We start from the raw sequence: 17142 nt of genomic DNA, 5'->3' as shown, positions 1-17142 counted from the left end.
ACCCTTATTCCTCAGGTGAGCCTTCCCAATCCACTTCCCTTAGATGTCCCTCTTTACACTTTTATTTTACTTTTCGTTTTACATTTCACATTTTGCTTCCATGTATTTATGTTGCTGTACGCCCAAGTTTATTTTTCACAATGTTTGTACTTTTATTTTCACTTTAAATGTTCTCTTTAATTATCCACTCAACATTTCGGGCTGGAAGGCATTTTAAGCCCCCGGTCTGCCATTTGTTTTGGGTCCTCTGTAGTGCAAAGTGAGTAAATGTTGTGAGCACTGCTTGCCATGCTCGCTTGTCAAGTGGCACTCACAATTATAATTAAATCCAGTCCGACATACTCTCATGTCGGGGAGGGTTTCATTTCAATTGTGAACACTGCTTACCATGTGTGACTGGTAAGCAGTGTTCTCAAATACAATTAATTAAACCCTGCCCGGCATGCGAGCATGTCGGGGAGGGTTGAATTGCAATTTAACACGCGCGTCATGGAGCGTGTACTATGGATCCCTATGGGGTCCGCCTGCTTTATGCTGATGCATAAAGCAGGCGGACCCCATAGGGATCTCCAGTGTTTTTTAGGCATGAAAATCCATGCAGGTGCCGATGCTGGAGCATGTGTATGATGGAGTGGAAGGGATCAGTGGAAATGCACTTTGCATTCCGCCACTTCTCTCCACCGTACAAATGCTGGAAAATGAGCAGTGACATGAATGAAAGGCATTAAAGCCGTACTCAAGGCTCTCACGCCTTGCACGCACATTACAGCTCTATTGAACACGAGCCCCAATAGTTTGTTTGTATGCTCCTGACAATCCAATATTTATCCATCCCTACCAACAGAAAAGCCTCAGACCAACAACTCAGCCACGGCTTGTCAGGTTCACGTTTCCAGAACTGCCACCTCTGTAAAAATGTATTTACTAAACACAACTCTCGACCCTCTTGCCTTATATCCCAATTCGACTAACCCCTAGTAACAGGGTCCCTTGTTTCCATTTCTCATAAAAGCCACCCTCTGCATTACTCTGCCTCATATCTCCCACCTGCTGTATGCTGTAAGTGGTGTACCTGAAGCTTGCTCAGTGCCTATAGCCCCCAACTGGGTAGTTAAGTGACTAACCTTGCCTCTTGCCCCAGGCCTGTAACCTCGGCAAGCTCCACCATGATCGTGATGTAGTTACTGGACCTCACCCTACTGCCATTCAACCCCAATACAGCTACCTGCTGCACGTGTCATCCCATGAACCCCTTATGTGACTAACTTTACTTCCCACACCCCAGACCAGTTGTACAATGGTCTTCAGTCCCTACCCGAGCCAGCTACAGAAGACTGTGGCATGTGTTTGCCCCAGAGGTCCTATTCTTTCCCCTCGCCATACTTACCACAGTGAGGTATACTGCTAGAGACACCATACTACAGATCTCCCTCCCTTTGCCCACCAAGCTCCCTCGGCATCAACTACCTTCATGTGTGATGGAACCCCACCCCTGTCTTGCTTGCCTTACCTCGTCCTGACCAGAGCACCTACCTGTCTTAGGGGCATACCTCTAAGTACAATTGAGCCAGCGGGGCTATGCTAGTCTACATCCCAGGCCATCAAGCCAAGTGGATTTCATCACAGCACCCTATTAAGTAAGCCCAAAATCCAAAACCATTAAGCACCACAAACTTTCTTTGGCTAGTGAGATACAACCCTATTAAGAAAATGTGGAAATATATAACCTGTGTGTATGATATGATGGGTTATTTATAATGCGCTTAATACCCAGACGTTTCTAAGCGGACCGGGGATACGAACCTGTGTTGCTAGTGTAGTCTTGCTTCCAAGAAAACAAACTCAAAACTCACCTGTTCCCACTCTCACTGCCTCCAGAAAGCAACTCAGGACTCACCGTTTCCTCAACACCCTACTCAATCTGCCTTCAGGAAAAACAAGAGAGTACTCCATATTCTGAAATCTCTTAAATTGCCACAGTGCTGCATAAATACAAATAACACAACATGATTTCATGTGCAGCCAGTACTCCAGGAAACTACAGCCAATGACAGCAAATAGCATTGTTCATGTTATCACTCAATAGAAAACGACTTTCTAAAGGCTGTTAGCATGCCAATTTCAAGAATTCGTTATTTGAACATATTGCCTCATTATATTAAATACTCTTTTCACTATATGCACTCACACAAAACACACACGCACACACATGCTAACACTCAAAAGCGCACTTTGTTTCTCCTAAATATGTTTTACATTTTACGTCAAGAGGTGTACGAAAAACAAATCCTGAATAGAAATATTTGAAAACCCATGTAACATTTATTGCCATTAAGTAATTCAATTTGTAAAAGCAAAGCTGAGTTTGACACGTGGCCTGCGTTTGTGATATAGATATAATATTTATATATATATTTATATATAAATAGCTATTCAGCATGCAAAAACTGTAGTGATTTGCTGTGTTTGGCAAACAAAGACATCCACACCAGGCACACATATGTGGTGCGGATTGTCTGCTTTTGGAACAGCCTCCACTTTAGTGGCCTTGAATGCTTTTGGTAGGGCGGTCCTTCTCGAACGGCTTCGTTCTTTGCTGGAGGGAGGTTTTAGTTTGTTGTTGTTCTTGTTGCAGGACAATTAAGGATGATCAGAACCATTTTACCATCAGTACATCTCTTAGGTATTTCTAGGACATAACACATTTTTAAAACAAAATATCAAAAATGTCACACATTTGAGAGTGTATCACACACCCCACCAGAAGTTTCTATCATTCGTTTCTTTTTTTATGAAATGTTTTCAAAACTCTTGGGTTCTGCACAAAAATGTAGTATCTGTTTGGTCTGTTTGGCACATAGTCCATCATTACGATTGTGAAGTCTTGAGGTCGTCCATATCTAAATATCACACCTCTATCTCTCCAAGAAAGATCTGGGCAGGACCACCTGGAAGGGGTGGGCTTTTGTTTACTTTGTCCTGGATTCTTCCCTGACACAAGCATTTTGTCAGCTAAATCTAAAAAGCTATGGAAATTAGAACATTGTTGTATATACTGAAGACATGACATTTCAAAAACTGGCCTGAAAATAAGTGCAGATCTTTGCATAAATATGATCTGGGAATTTACATTTGGAATGTGGATTGCCGACCTTCCCAAAATATTGTACATCTGTTGGTCGAAGTATGAAGTACTCTGTTTGCAAACAGTATTATCTCAAAGGCACAATGTGTAAGCCTCATTGGCCTGTAGGCTTCCTACAGGTGAAAGCATAGATTAACAGTAGTCCAGGTGTAAGGTGACAAAGGGTTGTGTGTTCTTTGAAAGGACAGTCATCCATCCGTCCAGTTTTCCATGGTCCCCATCCCTGAATGGTACTGTAAGGAGGATTCTCTGGCCAGGGAAAAGCTTTGGGCGTATAGGAACTCATTGGCTGTGTTTAAGTGGGGAGAAGAGGCTTTCCGCTCACACAGGGACGGGTGAACTCTTTCCCTCACGTAGGAAGACGGAGGGACCCTCTCCCGTCCTTGAGAGTGGGAGAGTTGGTTGTAGACGCTGTAGGGGGATTCCCCCGGGGCCTGCGAGCTTTGACCTGTGATGGCCGGGAGGCGTGGCATCATGGTGGCAGCGGTGAAATGAGTCGGGAATGGCTGGTAGGGCACTGCTTCCATTGTCTGAACGCTGTAGCTGGTGTACGGTGCCACAGAGGTCCACATGTTACAGCTCAAAGGAGGTGGTGGGGGAGGAGGAGGCAAGTCTTCCACGGCAGAGACACCGGCAATGTCTGGCCCGGAGCTGGAGAACATGCAGGCTTCCCTCTGAGCCACCTCGCTGCGATAGGATGGACTCAGCATTTGCTGCTCATATGGAGGAGGGGATCGGAAGTAGTGATCATCACCCACTGAGGAGGCGGCCTCTAGGTAGGATCGCTTGCAAGGAAGATCCAGGTGCCGAGCGTTTTCTATAAACAAATAAAACATTTTCAGTAATGATCATCATTATACTTTTCTTCTATAAAAGGTTTACACATTTGCGAGAATAGTGTTCCCATTTGAAGTCTCAATTTCCCAAATATTAACATTTCTTGAGCATAATAATTTCACAATACTAATTCAACACAATTTTTTCCACCCTTAATTAACTCAATAACAAACAGAAACTGTTAGGATTCCTTCACGGATTCCAGAGAAAGCATTTTTTTTTTAAACTCTTTTTTATTAGTGGTCACAGAAAGGCAAAGAGCACCATCGCACATTTGTTCAACTGTTACAACAGAAGTAAATTGTTCAATACATTTTCACAAAACAATATTATGGTGACAAATCATCATCAGTAATCATATTGCACAGGTAGACTCTAAACGGGCCCCAAATATCTTTGGGTCTGCATGCCGAAGGTTGGGTCAAAACAAACTGTTCCTCTGATTCATTGACATGCGTCAGTTCTTGCAGGCATTGGTTCATGGTGGGCGGAAGAGAACTCTTCCATTTCTGTAAAATACATTTTTTGGCAACAGCGCATGAAATGTTAAATAGTCTTTTAATTTTTTTCTGAGTGCTTGCCTATGTCTTCAAACAGGTACTTCTGGGGGGTCAAATCATCGGGGGGTACCTGAGTAAGTTCTTCCAACAGTTCTGCCACCGCCCTCCAGAACCTCCTCACAACCGGACAGTCCCAGTACATATGAAAGGAACCGGCCTGAGAAGCATTACATTTAGGACAGTCATCAGAGGCATTCGGTGCACATTTTGCGATTCTGGCCGGTGTGTAATGCAACCTGTTTAGAATTTTAAATTGGATCAACCTCAGGCCCGAGTTAAGTGAGACCTTCTTAGTTAATGAGCAATATCTGGCCCATTTCTTCTCGTCGATGGGAATTTGTAAGTCTGCCTCCCACCGCTCCCTTATCTGATTCAATGTGGGGTTATGGGCCTGGATTACTGTATATAGCTTAGAAATCCCCAGGCCATTCTTAGCTGTTACTAGCTGTACACATGGATGTGGTGGGGGTTCATTCGGGAAGAGAGGCCACTTTTTCTGAAATGCAGATCTCATACGGTAATATTGCAACGTTTTCAGTGGTCCGTCTCCCAGCGCCCTCAGCAAAAGATCAAGGTCAACGAAAATACCATTAACAAACATATCACCAAGTCTCATCGCCCCATTGGAGTCCCAGGACTCCTGTATGGTCGTGTCATGTGTGGGAGGTATACCCAGAAAGTTCCAAAGCAGTATCTCGGGATTATAGGGGGCCTCTAATCCCAGCCTTTTGAATATAGCTTTCCATGCTCTGACTGTACAGCTAACCGGATTGTATTCACATGTGTCATTGTAGTGTGGATCAAATATTACTGATTGTATGTTCGTGGGATGTGTAGTGTATTCCTCTATCCATGCATGGGGTGTACTGTTCTCATCATTGTACCAATATCTCGCAAATTGAGCCTGGGCCACATAATAGTATAGCTCGAAATCGGGGGCTGCTATACCTCCAGAGGAGTAGGTTTCTGTCATTTTCTCCCACCCAATCCTAGCTGTCTTACCATTCCAAAGAAGCATTACTGCCATGGATCTGAGCTTGGAAAAGAAGGCCCTGCCAGGCCATATGGGAATGTTAACAAACAGATAAAGAAGCTTAGGAAGGACCACCATTTTAAGAATAGCAACTCGGCCGGCTAAGGAAATTGGGAGCCATCCCCAAATCTGAAGCTTGGCGGTTAAGGTTTGCAGGGAACTTTCATGGTTATCTGAGTAGAGTGTGAGCTTGTTCCTTGAGACCAGTATTCCCAAGTATCTTATGTGGTCTGCAGACCATTTGAGTCCATTTGTAACTGTAGGGCACCGGGTGGCAGGTGTAAGAGGAAATATTTCCGACTTGGACTTATTTATGGTGTACCCAGAGTAATTTGCAAACTCTTGTACCTCTGCCATGATGGGCGTTATATTTACTTCAGGTTCCCTGACATATATTAACGTGTCGTCTGCGTAGAGCGAGATTAGTTGGGTGGATCCCTTCATTTTGATCCCCATATTTGAATGTCTAAGACGGAACGCAGCCGCCATTGGTTCAATGGTTAAAGCGAACAGCAAGGGCGAAAAAGGACACCCCTGTCTGGTCCCCCTCACCAGCAGGAACATTTCGGAAATAGCTTTATTGGTCAGGACACAAGCCCCAGGCTCCGTATAGAGCAGTCTTACATATCTTATGAAGTTGGGCCCCACCCCAAATGCCTCGAGCACTGCGAGGAGATAGACCCACGAGACCGAATCAAATGCTTTTTCAGCGTCAAGGGATATGGCCACTGCGCTTCTCGTGGGACCTATTTGTGCCATAATACCAAAGAGTCTCCGGAGGGTTAAGGCTGTAGATCGAGTAGGAACAAACCCATTCTGATCAGGATGAACTAGGGTTGGGACCACCGGCAGAAGGCGATTTGCCAGGACCGTTGGAAATATTTTAGCATCGGTGTTGTTGAGTGACTGGGGCCTGTAGGATGAAACGTCCTGTGGCGGTCGCCTAGGCTTATGGAGTACAGTTATTATGGCCTCTCTCATAGTTGGGGGTAACCTACCGCACTTGAGCGCCTCCTCCCACACCTGTAACAGTATTGGAACAAGCTCCTCATGAAATTCTTTGTAGAATTCAGCACCCAACCCGTCCGACCCCGGCGCCCTGCCTGTAGATAGAGCTTTGACTGCTTCTACAATCTATTCTGCAGTCACCGGTTGATCCATTGCTAGGCGGTCTTCATCGGGGAGCTTAGGGAGGGAGAGAGCTTCAAGATAAATCTTAATGTCTGAGGATGTTTTCTTGTCTTTGTTTGAATATAATTGCTTATAAAATTCCATAAATTCCCCATTAATGTCTTCATCTCTAAGGAGAACCCTCCCCTGTGCTGTGCGTATACTTGTGATCTTTGTAGGTTGTTTATCATGCTTAAGTAAATTGCAAAGCGCTCTGCCAGCCTTATTGCCCTCCCCATATCTGCGCGCCCGAATAGGGGCCGCCACATATCGGACCTCCCTCAGTGCAAGTTTGTCAAACTCTTGAAGATGTGTGTATACATCGGCTAATACTGCCTTGTCTTGCGTGTTTGAGTATGTTTTCTCCAGAGCATCTAATTCGCTTTCAATAGATGACAACTCAGTTCTCACTGCCTTCAGCATACCAGCAGTTTTGGACATCAACAACCCCCTTATTCAGACCTTGAAGGATTCCCACAATGTTAAGTATTTGTCAACCGATCCCATATTATTGGATAGAAACTCTGCAATTTGAACGTGGAGTGACTCTGCTATCCCGGGGTCACCCAACATTCTACCTGGCATTCTCCACCTCCTGAAGGGAGGTGGGGCATTCCGGAAAATTAATTCCAATAACACTGGGGAGTGATCTGAAAGAGTTTCCCATCCATCAACTACAGCTGTCATGGGCATGGAGACAAACCAATAATCAATCCTGGACTTGGAGTCATGCACAGAGGAATAGAATGTGTATCTCCTACTATACGGGTGGGTTTCCCGCCATGCATCAACCAGCAAGAGTTGTGAAAGAACATGCCTTAGATTCAGTACTGCCCTGCTTGAGGGTCTCACCACCTTCGAGGATCTATCAAGAACCGAGTCAGGGCTAAATTGAAGTCCTCCCCCATAAAACATTCGGAACATCAAGTGACATAATTATTTGATATATATCCATGTAAAAAGCAGGGTCATCGATGTTGGGCCCGTATGTGTTGACCAGGAGCAGTTGTTGGGTAGCAACCTCCCCCCCAGACCATGACATATCTCCCCTGGAGATCGACCTTGTGACCTCCCACCCTGAACCCAAGACCTGGGTGAATAAGGGTGAGAACCCCCCTGGATTGGGACGAATAATCTGTATAGAACCTTAAGGGACCCCATCTGGGGAGTATATGAGCATTACCTGTCCCGACTGGATGGGTTTCTTGTAACATCAGGATTTGGGGATTATGCTGAGAAACATAATTCGAAATCTTCCTGACCTTAACTGGATTGTTTAATCCCCGTACATTCCACGTTAGGAGTCTGACCTTAAGCCCATCACATGCGATCTGAGATGGAGAATTAGCCATTGGGCCTCATTACGACTCCGCCGCTGGACCATGGTGCTATTAGCACCATGGTCCATGCCGGAGTCCGGCATGGTGGATGGCGGAATTAACGCCACATTCCAAGGTGTGTGGTGGCGCTAATTCCGCCATCCACCATTGCCCCTTCACCATTGCCATGTTGCCCCATAGGGCTCCATGTTAATGGTGAAGGCGCTAAGTACGGTGCCGCAAATTGCGGCACCGTACTTAGCACCAAGGTCCCTTTGCGGGTTCTGTACTTAACGCCTGGAAAAACCAGGCATTAAGGTCGGGTCCCGCAAAGGGACCTCGTAATTAGGCGCTAAGTGTTTAACGGCGCCGCAGCCTTTTACGGCGCCGTTAAACACTTAGCGCCTGGGTCCTAATGAGGCCCATTGTCAAATCTGACGAATTTACAGTAGTCATGCAATATAATCAATGCCAGCCTAAATGCGACCAAAATGTTACTTTTCAACCAAAACGTTACCTTAACCCATTTTCTACTTGAACATAGGTCCCTTGAGTGGCCACAGTCCCCAACAAAATGCCACCATAAGTCAATACAAGAGCTGAGATAACCAGCACCCTCACCCAGTCCCACCCACCAAAGAAAGCATTTTAGCCTCAATTGAGTGCAGTGGTGTAGGGTTGGCGATGGTGATAACCACTTGCGGATAAACAGGATTCATTGTAAAACCCAGTTTCTCCATTTACTCTGTAAACAAAATACCTTCAGCTATCCCTCCGCAAATACCTCTCCTCTCGAGCTCTTCGCTCCTCTACCTCCAACTCTCTCAGGGTCAGTCGTTTTTCTAAGAAACAAGCTGGGGGTAGATCTCTTTCTTTGGCTGGGGCCTCCCTCTGGAACAGCCTCCCTGCCACTCTAAAACTTGAGGAGAACCATCTCCGGTTCCGGAAGCACCTCAAGACCTTCCTCTTTTCTTCTGCCTTCGCTCCCCCTCTCCCCTGCTGATCTTTTCTCTCTTGGCTCCATGCACCTGGCCACCCTCTGTCCTTCGGGCCCAGGTACCTGCTCATCCTGCCACCCTCCCGCACTGCCTCCGGGCCACCTCTTGCACTGGGGTCTGTATCCATACAGCCCCCCTTTTTCTTCCTGCACTTATCAGACCTACCCTGACTGCTGCCTTAAACCTAGCACTTGCAAATTGCTGGCTGCATTACCACTGTTTGTTGCCTTTATTATTTATTTATTGTTATTTATCTGTTTCTCCTCTGCTTCGCACTTTCCACTTCTCCCCCTTCCATGCACTTTCCCCCACCCCCATGCAGTTGCGTGTTCTCAATGCCACTGGGCCTAGTTAGATTGGTGTTTTGTTCTCCCCTGTTTCCCTCCCTTGCCTTGTCGCGCTCTGAAATACTTGTGTACGAGCGTGATAGAAATAAAATATCAATCAATCAATCAATCAATCAAACTGATTTTTTTTTATCATACTGCATTCGACAAATGGCCATGCACATTTCATGATGGACAACTTCCCACCAATACTTGCTCAATTCAAAAATACAAAGAAAGGGCCTCACACACACAACCCCTACCACATGTGGGAGCCTGCAAACCACAGGCTGAAGGGGTACCAGAAAGAATCTGAGAGGAACTACACGACGCAACACTACCACGTGTGAGTGGATGAAGGAGACAGGGTTGGGCGCATTGTGTCTTGCAATTGCGGGGGGCGGTGTATGGGGCTGCCACCATGGCAAGGTAACCCTGTAGCCCTCACAAATCCATCCTGATATGCGGGAAAGGGAAGCTGACAATGTTACAATGCAAAATGTCACAAATATCCCACTAGGTCCATGCAGCATGTGGCAATATCGCAGTAGTGATTTGCCAATGTTTTGACCAACTTCAAAGCACTCCTGGAGTTTGTAGATCATTCCTAACCTCTGTCAAGTGTGCATTCCTAACCTCTGTCAAGTGTGCTCAACACCCACTAATGATTTCAAACGTTTTGGGTACAAAATGTGTGAGTGTGCGTCTGCTTTACCATGAAATGAGAAGTGGGAGGCAGTGAGAATGTGGGTTACAGTATTTCCTTGGCATGAGTGGGTGCGTAGATCACCTGCTATTCCAATATATTGCAACACATTGCACGTGCGTGCACAGCCATGTGGCACAGCCAGCATTGTCACGCTGTCGATGAACGCAACTACAAAGTACCAAAGGAGCCTTGATCATGTCCCACAAAAGCCATCATGTATTCTAATGCAAGAGGCGGTTCTATGTGTTTTCATCGAATTTATTTAAACAAGGGAGAATTGGTCAGCTCCAAGTCCACTGACACCACCCATGCCTGCTCCATACAGTACCAACAGAATTGGTGTTAAGGCTGCAAATATCACCGATTCATTGAGGGTAACGGATGTCTGGTGTGATTTACAGATACCAAACAACATAAATAAGTATTTACCTGTTTCTTTAAAACACATTAATGTTAATATTTTGCTCTGATCCTATCAGTGGCAAGTAGAACATTTTAACCATCTATCAATAGAAAATAAGAGCCAACATGATTTCCTTCGATGCTAACTTATTCGACGAATGCAGTTTGTAGCTTTCCAATGAAGAGATGGCTTTGATGGCTGGAGAGAGAGCCTTCCAGTGGAATGCGGCAAGTAGGAGAAAGGAGCTAGAGCTGAAGGAGGCACAGGGGTGGGGGACTGATAGGTTGTGAAGAGTTGAAGAGCCGAGAGTTTGAGAGGGAGAGTGCAGTGTGATGAATTCAATGTGGTAGTGAAGGGAAAGACCATGTATAGACTTCAAAATGAGTAGCAGGAATTTAATGAGCGATTTCGCATGAGGAGCCATCCATTGTGGTGACGGTAGCTAGAGGTGGAGATAGATCTGTGTAGGGTTAAGAGGGTGTGTGTTGCTAAATTGAGAAATATTTTGAGGGGAGCAAAAGAGTAGACGGTTAGACCAAGAAGTAGGCTTGCGCAGTAGCCTAGTTTGCTGAGCATAGAGTAGAGATAAAGGGTTTAGGTGAGTGGTTCGTCCGGTCTGGGTGTTTTTTCTTCTAATATTTAGGAGATTGAGTCTGGCTTCTGTAGCAGTGGCCAGCACGTACAGGCAGAGCTCCCAGTCACTGTCAAAGGTTGCGAAGCAGTGGTGAGGGGGTGGGAAAGGCAGGGGTAAAGAGATGGGGGGAGAGTGGATTTGGCTTTGGGAACAAGGGGGAAGATGACTACTATCTTTGCAAAATTCAACATGAGACAACATAGAGCCATTCAGTGACAAATGACAGGTTGGCAACTGGTTTTTCATTCAGAAATCGCAGAGCTGAAGGGGAATACTTTCTGAGTAGTGTCAGCAAAGAGGTGATAGTTAATCCCAAATGGGAAAATTAGTATTCCAAGGGAGAATGTCTATAGGATGAAGAGAAGCGAGCACAGGACTGATCCTTGATGGACACCAACAGGAAAGAGTGATGAGGAGGAGATGTTATAATGCCATGAGATAGAGAACGAGTGGTCAGAGAGACACTAAGACGGGTATAGTGCCATTGAAGCCAAGTTTGAAGGAGGTAAACATGATCTCGACAGGTCTAGAAAAAGGAGATTAGAGGGCAGGCGACAGTGGTGGGCAGTGGGAAGAGAACATGCAATCCGCATGATCATAGTGCCAATGGAGTGTTTGGACTGGAATTCAGGTTGGGGGGTGCAGCAATTTAGTGTACCTTAAGATAGTCGACTATGTGGTTGAAGACAATACTCAAAAATATTAGATGTCTAGGGAAGAAGTTAGACAGGTTTATTATAGAAAGTATGATTGTTGTGGTCAGCAGTTCGTTTCTTTAGCAGCAGTATGATTGTGGTTGTTTGGTAAGAGGCTGGGAATAAGATGGAGAGGTGAGTGGAGTCGACAAGTTTAAGTACTTTGACAATTTGCATCCAAAATTATAACATGGAGTGCAGGATGGGTTGGCATAGTGAAGGGTGGATAGATGGTCAGTGGAGGAGATGAGAGGGAAACAAGATAGGAGTGTGTGGGGAAGAAAATAGAAGGGGGAATGGGAGATGGGTTAGGAGATAGAAGGGTAGACAAGGTGATGGGTTGGGAGCTAGAAGGGTGGAAAAGGTGTCCAGTATTTTGGTGATTTGAATAATAGCGCAGCGTGTAATATGGATATATTGGCTAGATCAGTAGATAATGTTGGACTTGATAGATGCCATTTCAGTTGATCTGGTGTCACATATTGACATTATAATCTGCATCCTACTACCAGAGAAGATGAAAATCATCCTGCATTTCTGGGGTAGTAAATCTTTCCAGACCGAAGTGGGTGTTGCTGCTAGCATCTTCCACCAAGCATTCAGTGTCATTTTCACAGAGATGGTGCATAATCCATCATTTGGGCAGCTACATCCAGTTCTACACTGAGGTCTCCTTTGTGAATAACATCAAGGCAATCATTCATGGTGTGGCTTTCCTGCCTAATGCCGTCAGTTTCATTGAGGGTACACATGTGGGTTCCGTATCATCCCCCAAGTCACCTGAACACATTTTATGGGCTCATGTAGAACATCAGTGCCACACTATTGTTGCAAAACATGGACAACAGGAGGACATAGCTCCTTGATGAGTGTACCTACATCACAATGCATGTAAGAGATGTGATGTTTGCTTAGCTGCACCTCTTTAGCTGACGATGCAGCATATCTTTGCAGGCCATGACTCCTGACATATGTGCACATAAACCAGGCACCAGTGGAGCACAGCTGCAACAGTGCATACGTGCAGACAAACACAGCAATAGAATGTGCCTTTGATAAGTTCAAGCACCATTAATACACCAAACACCAACCTAGAGGAGCACTGTATGGGCAATGCAAGGTATGCAGTTGCATTCTCCTGTGCTGCATCTTAAATAACATTGGCATGTGTAGGGTTGTGCCCGGCATCAGTAAAGGGCGGCTGTTTTGAGCCGCAGGAGCCTCCTGGATCAGAAGCGGAGACTCGCTCCTAAGCCACGCCCCCTTACCAATATATCCTGAAGGAGTACCCTGGAGCAGTGAAGCACGGCATCAGTAAAGGGTGGGTGTTGTGGGCCATGGGAGCTTCCTGGAGCAGAAGATGAGCTGTTGTGACCCACGGGCTGTTAGGAGTGGTGGGCTGGTTGTAACTCCCGTCTTCCACTCGTACATTTCCAGTGCGGCACTCGTGAAAAGAGTCGAAGCTGAAGCGCAAGTAAGTCATGAACTTGGCACAGGAGTATTGTTACCGTCTCCAACCACCCGCTTGGGGTCTGGGCATCTGATGCTTGCCAGTGTTTTCGCCCCCTTGTTGCCGGGCGCTGTTGTATAGGCCTGGGGTGACCGAATGTTGTGGGTTGTACACCCAGCACAGCTTGCATCTTGCTATTGCTGTTTGCATGCTTTCCCGAGGATGGGTATCCATCTGGCCATTTGTGCTCTCCCTGTTAGTCCCACTTGCCCAGATCCACCCATGCATAAATGTGCTTGGTCTTGGGAAGTTCTTTAAGTGAGAGAAAGAGACTGTGGGACTGCCCGCTATGCTATCCCGCTCTATGTGGGTAGTGATCTCAGAGTACGCTACGAGCAGTCCGTGCTAACAATCTGGTCACTTTGGGCTCCCGTAATCTTCTCGTACATATAGTGCGTTCTCTTTCGTGCTCGGCAAGCCACGTGCAAGGACCCACCTCACCCGCAAACAAGGTCAAGACAAAAGGTAACGGGGTGGCCCAGGTTGGGGGGGGGCTCAGACTTTGCGTGCTCCTCGAGCTGTCGGGCCTGCCTCCGATACACATGAATAGAGTGTCCATGCCATATGTACATGACACCTGACCTGGGTTTGGCTAATTCTTAACCACATTTAGTGGCTTTTCATTGGTGATCCTGACCGATCACTTGCTAGCGGGTGGACTTTCGCTAACTTCTGGAACGTGAATATTTTTTAACCTTCTTCTTTTTTGGATTCTCTTTGGGCCTTTCAAATAGCCAAAACCACTGTGCTTTGCTGTGTTTGGGTCCTAATGTGTTTCTTTTTAAGGTTTTAACATTTTCATGTTTTAATATGTGCTTTAATATTGTGTTTTAAAATTGTAATATTTTATCTAAATTTTAGATCACTGATCCGCCCCTTTTTATATTTGCCATCATGACTAAGCGTAAGGCAACCCAACCCATTTCAACGGGCGGGGGGAACAAAAGGGCACATAAATTGTTGGAGCCCATCACAGATGTCAATATTTTAATTAGAGAAATCGAGGGTCCCCTGTATGATATTGAGGGACCCAACACTAGGAAAAAGATAAACCCCCCTCATACTAAAGTTAGGGCTGCCCCTCACTGCATACTTGCAGCAGAGGATGGTGACATTTTACCCGAAAGTATAGCCCCTGTCCTCAAGCCCACACTCTTATCACAGACACACAGCCTTAGGCTGCATGAAAGACAAGAAGATCACGAGTGCTTATGAAATGGCTTTATGTGATGGTCAGGTGGGGAGAAATTATGCTCTCCCAATTATAGCAACAGGAGAGAAAGAAGCACAAGTGATAGAATTGCACAAAAAAATAGAGATCTCCTATCACTATTTGGCCTATCAGGCCCCAATGAATATGGCGGGCGCGACCTACCCCTAAAAGCCTGTTAACACTTATTGAAAAGGGTGGCCAACCACACAACAGAAAGGGGAAGGGAGACACCGCCCCCAGACAACCAACGAGTGAGAAAGAAGAGGAAATAGAAATTATGATCCCCATAAAAAAAACGCCATCTGGCCCTGGGGGAAGATCTTCATGGGAAATGTAGTGTGAACACCACGCAAGTGTTGGGCCGCTTGGTGAGACCCATGAAGGTAGCAAAAACAACACACCAAACAATATTAGGACTTAAGACCTGTAGAGCGGGGATAGATAGTGGGACCCAAACAGAAAGCACCTCTAAGCAAGATATTACAGTGGGGAGGGGTGGGATTTGGCTCAGGACCCTACCCAGGGACCTTTGGGCACCATGACTATAATGTACGAAAAGTTGGAAAAATCATTGAAGGAACAATCGGAATCACCTACTGTGGATTTAGCCTTGAGAAAGGAGAGGTTGTCAGCTACCCTAGTCAGGATGCCTCAGATTCCAGCGATCAACCTGAGTGGTGACATAGCAAATGACCACTCACATAGGCCCGGCCCTACAGTCCCAAGGTCTCTTGGGGCATCACAGAATAAGGGGGGTGGATTAAATAGTAGCAAGGGTGAGGGAGTTGTTGGGGGGTATAGGGGAAGCTCTTTTGGCCCCTGGGGCAGTGCTCCGTCCAGGAATAGTGGTATTCACAGAGACCTTGGGAAAGAGGGAGGGCTTCACAGGGTGCCTTGCTGTCTAGTGCCCAAAGGTATATCCCCACCGGTTTACAATGCCAAACTCCACACCGGTGGGGAGTAGGTGCTGGGACACTGTCAGCTATGAGTATGGCAAGAAAGGGGGACAACACAATTGGCTGTCGGGCACATTGTACAATGTGGGGAAAGCGGTCCCCGGGGCCCATGAATCGCAAGAGTCTCTTAGGAATAAAGTTTCGCACTATTTAAGATCAACCTGGGGCTATAAATCGGTCATTAGAAGTGACATAATGAGCTGTATAAGGCATCCCTCACTCACTAAAGAGGAAGACTTCATTATGGTCTCACTAAAATGTGACTGGTTGATGCATGGGTTGTTAGTCACTAACATACCCCCCATTGGGCTCTAGAATATCCATTAGGCCAACTGTCGTTACTCGACTCAAAGAAAATCGAACCCATGTGGTATCCCCTCCCAACAGAGTCCCCACACAAAGGGTAGAGAGACCATTAGGTAGGTCTGGCGGGGGGAATTGCATGGACCTCGAAGCAGTCAACTGACATAAAGTGACACATGCCCAAGGGACCCAGCCTAGCGAGAGTGCATGGGATATCAGCCTAATCTTGTGGAACATCGTCCACCATCCAACTGGAGGAGCAGGAGCTCCCTCCACACTGCAGGAGCAGTGCCCACCCACGCCAGTGGGTCCGGATCATCCTCTACCTATTGGGGTAAGCCCCCAGGCTCGCTGCACCTTGGCAGCATCGTCCGGCATTTACGCTCATATGAGCATAATTTCTGCAGCATAATTTTGCACTTCTCGCTACATTGCTTTGTGCAGCCCCCACCGGAGCCCAACAGCTGTTTATGCTGTTTACTTTCCACATCGCCATTGCAAACCACGAGGTTTGCACAATCCAACATGGCCGACCGCCGATCTACTGCAGCTCTCCCTGCCCAGCCCCTCACTGCCGCACCACGATTGGCTTGAGCCTCCCTCTTCACACCAATCGGGAGCCGGCAGGCGTTTAGCCGGCCCACAAGCACGAAGGCCCCAAGAACTAAGGCTGATTCCTGTCTTCAGCCTGTGCAGCCGTCCACCATCCAACTGGAGGAGCAGGAGCTCCCTCCACACTGCAGGAGCAGTGCCCACCCACTCCAGTGGGTCCGGATCATCCTCTACCTATTGGGGTAAGCCCCCAGGCTCGCTGCACCTTGGCAGCATCGTCTGGCATTTACGCTCATATGAGCATAATTTCTGCAGCATAATTTTGGACTTCTCGCTACATTGCTTTGTGCAGCCCCCACCGGAGCCCAACAGCTGTTTATGCTGTTTACTTTCCACATCGCCATTGCAAACCACGAGGTTTGCACAATCCAACATGGCCGACCGCCGATCTACTGCAGCTCTCCCTGCCCAGCCCCTCACTGCCGCACCACTATTGGCTTGAGCCTCCCTCTTCACACCAATCGGGAGCCGGCAGGCGTTTAGCCGGCCCACAAGCACGAAGGCCCCAAGAACTAAGGCTGATTCCTGTCTTCAGCCTGTGCGCAGCCTTCCTCGCCGTTCGCCTATAACCTATGCCCATTGCATAGCTACAGCTATCATGGTGGAACTCACTGGATGATCCAGTCTGCACTCGCCGACGCCGATCTACTTCGCAGAGGCGGTGGCAACAGTAAGACTCTTAGCACTACATGCATAGTCCGTTCGTTAGACTCTGACAA

General features: G+C 46.8%; 1 protein-coding gene across 2 annotated transcripts in view; it reads right to left on the bottom strand.

The window, feature by feature from the left end:
* Positions 1-2334: 2334 nt before the first annotated feature.
* The window catches only part of TBX4 (T-box transcription factor 4), a 613533-nt gene continuing 598725 nt past the window's right edge, over positions 2335-17142 (bottom strand). For both annotated transcript variants that reach the window (XM_069615083.1, XM_069615082.1), the window contains exon 9: positions 2335-3962. In XM_069615083.1, coding sequence (XP_069471184.1) covers positions 3334-3962 — 629 coding nt within the window. In that variant the 3' untranslated portion in view covers positions 2335-3333. The remainder of the gene's footprint in view (positions 3963-17142) is intronic.

Source organism: Ambystoma mexicanum, chromosome 9 (genome assembly GCF_040938575.1).
Source record: "Ambystoma mexicanum isolate Mex_15411 chromosome 9, UKY_AmexF1_1, whole genome shotgun sequence".
Taxonomy (NCBI): Eukaryota; Metazoa; Chordata; class Amphibia; order Caudata; family Ambystomatidae; genus Ambystoma; species Ambystoma mexicanum.
Note: the sequence above shows the minus strand (reverse complement) of the source record. Positions and strands in the feature narration are given on the sequence as shown.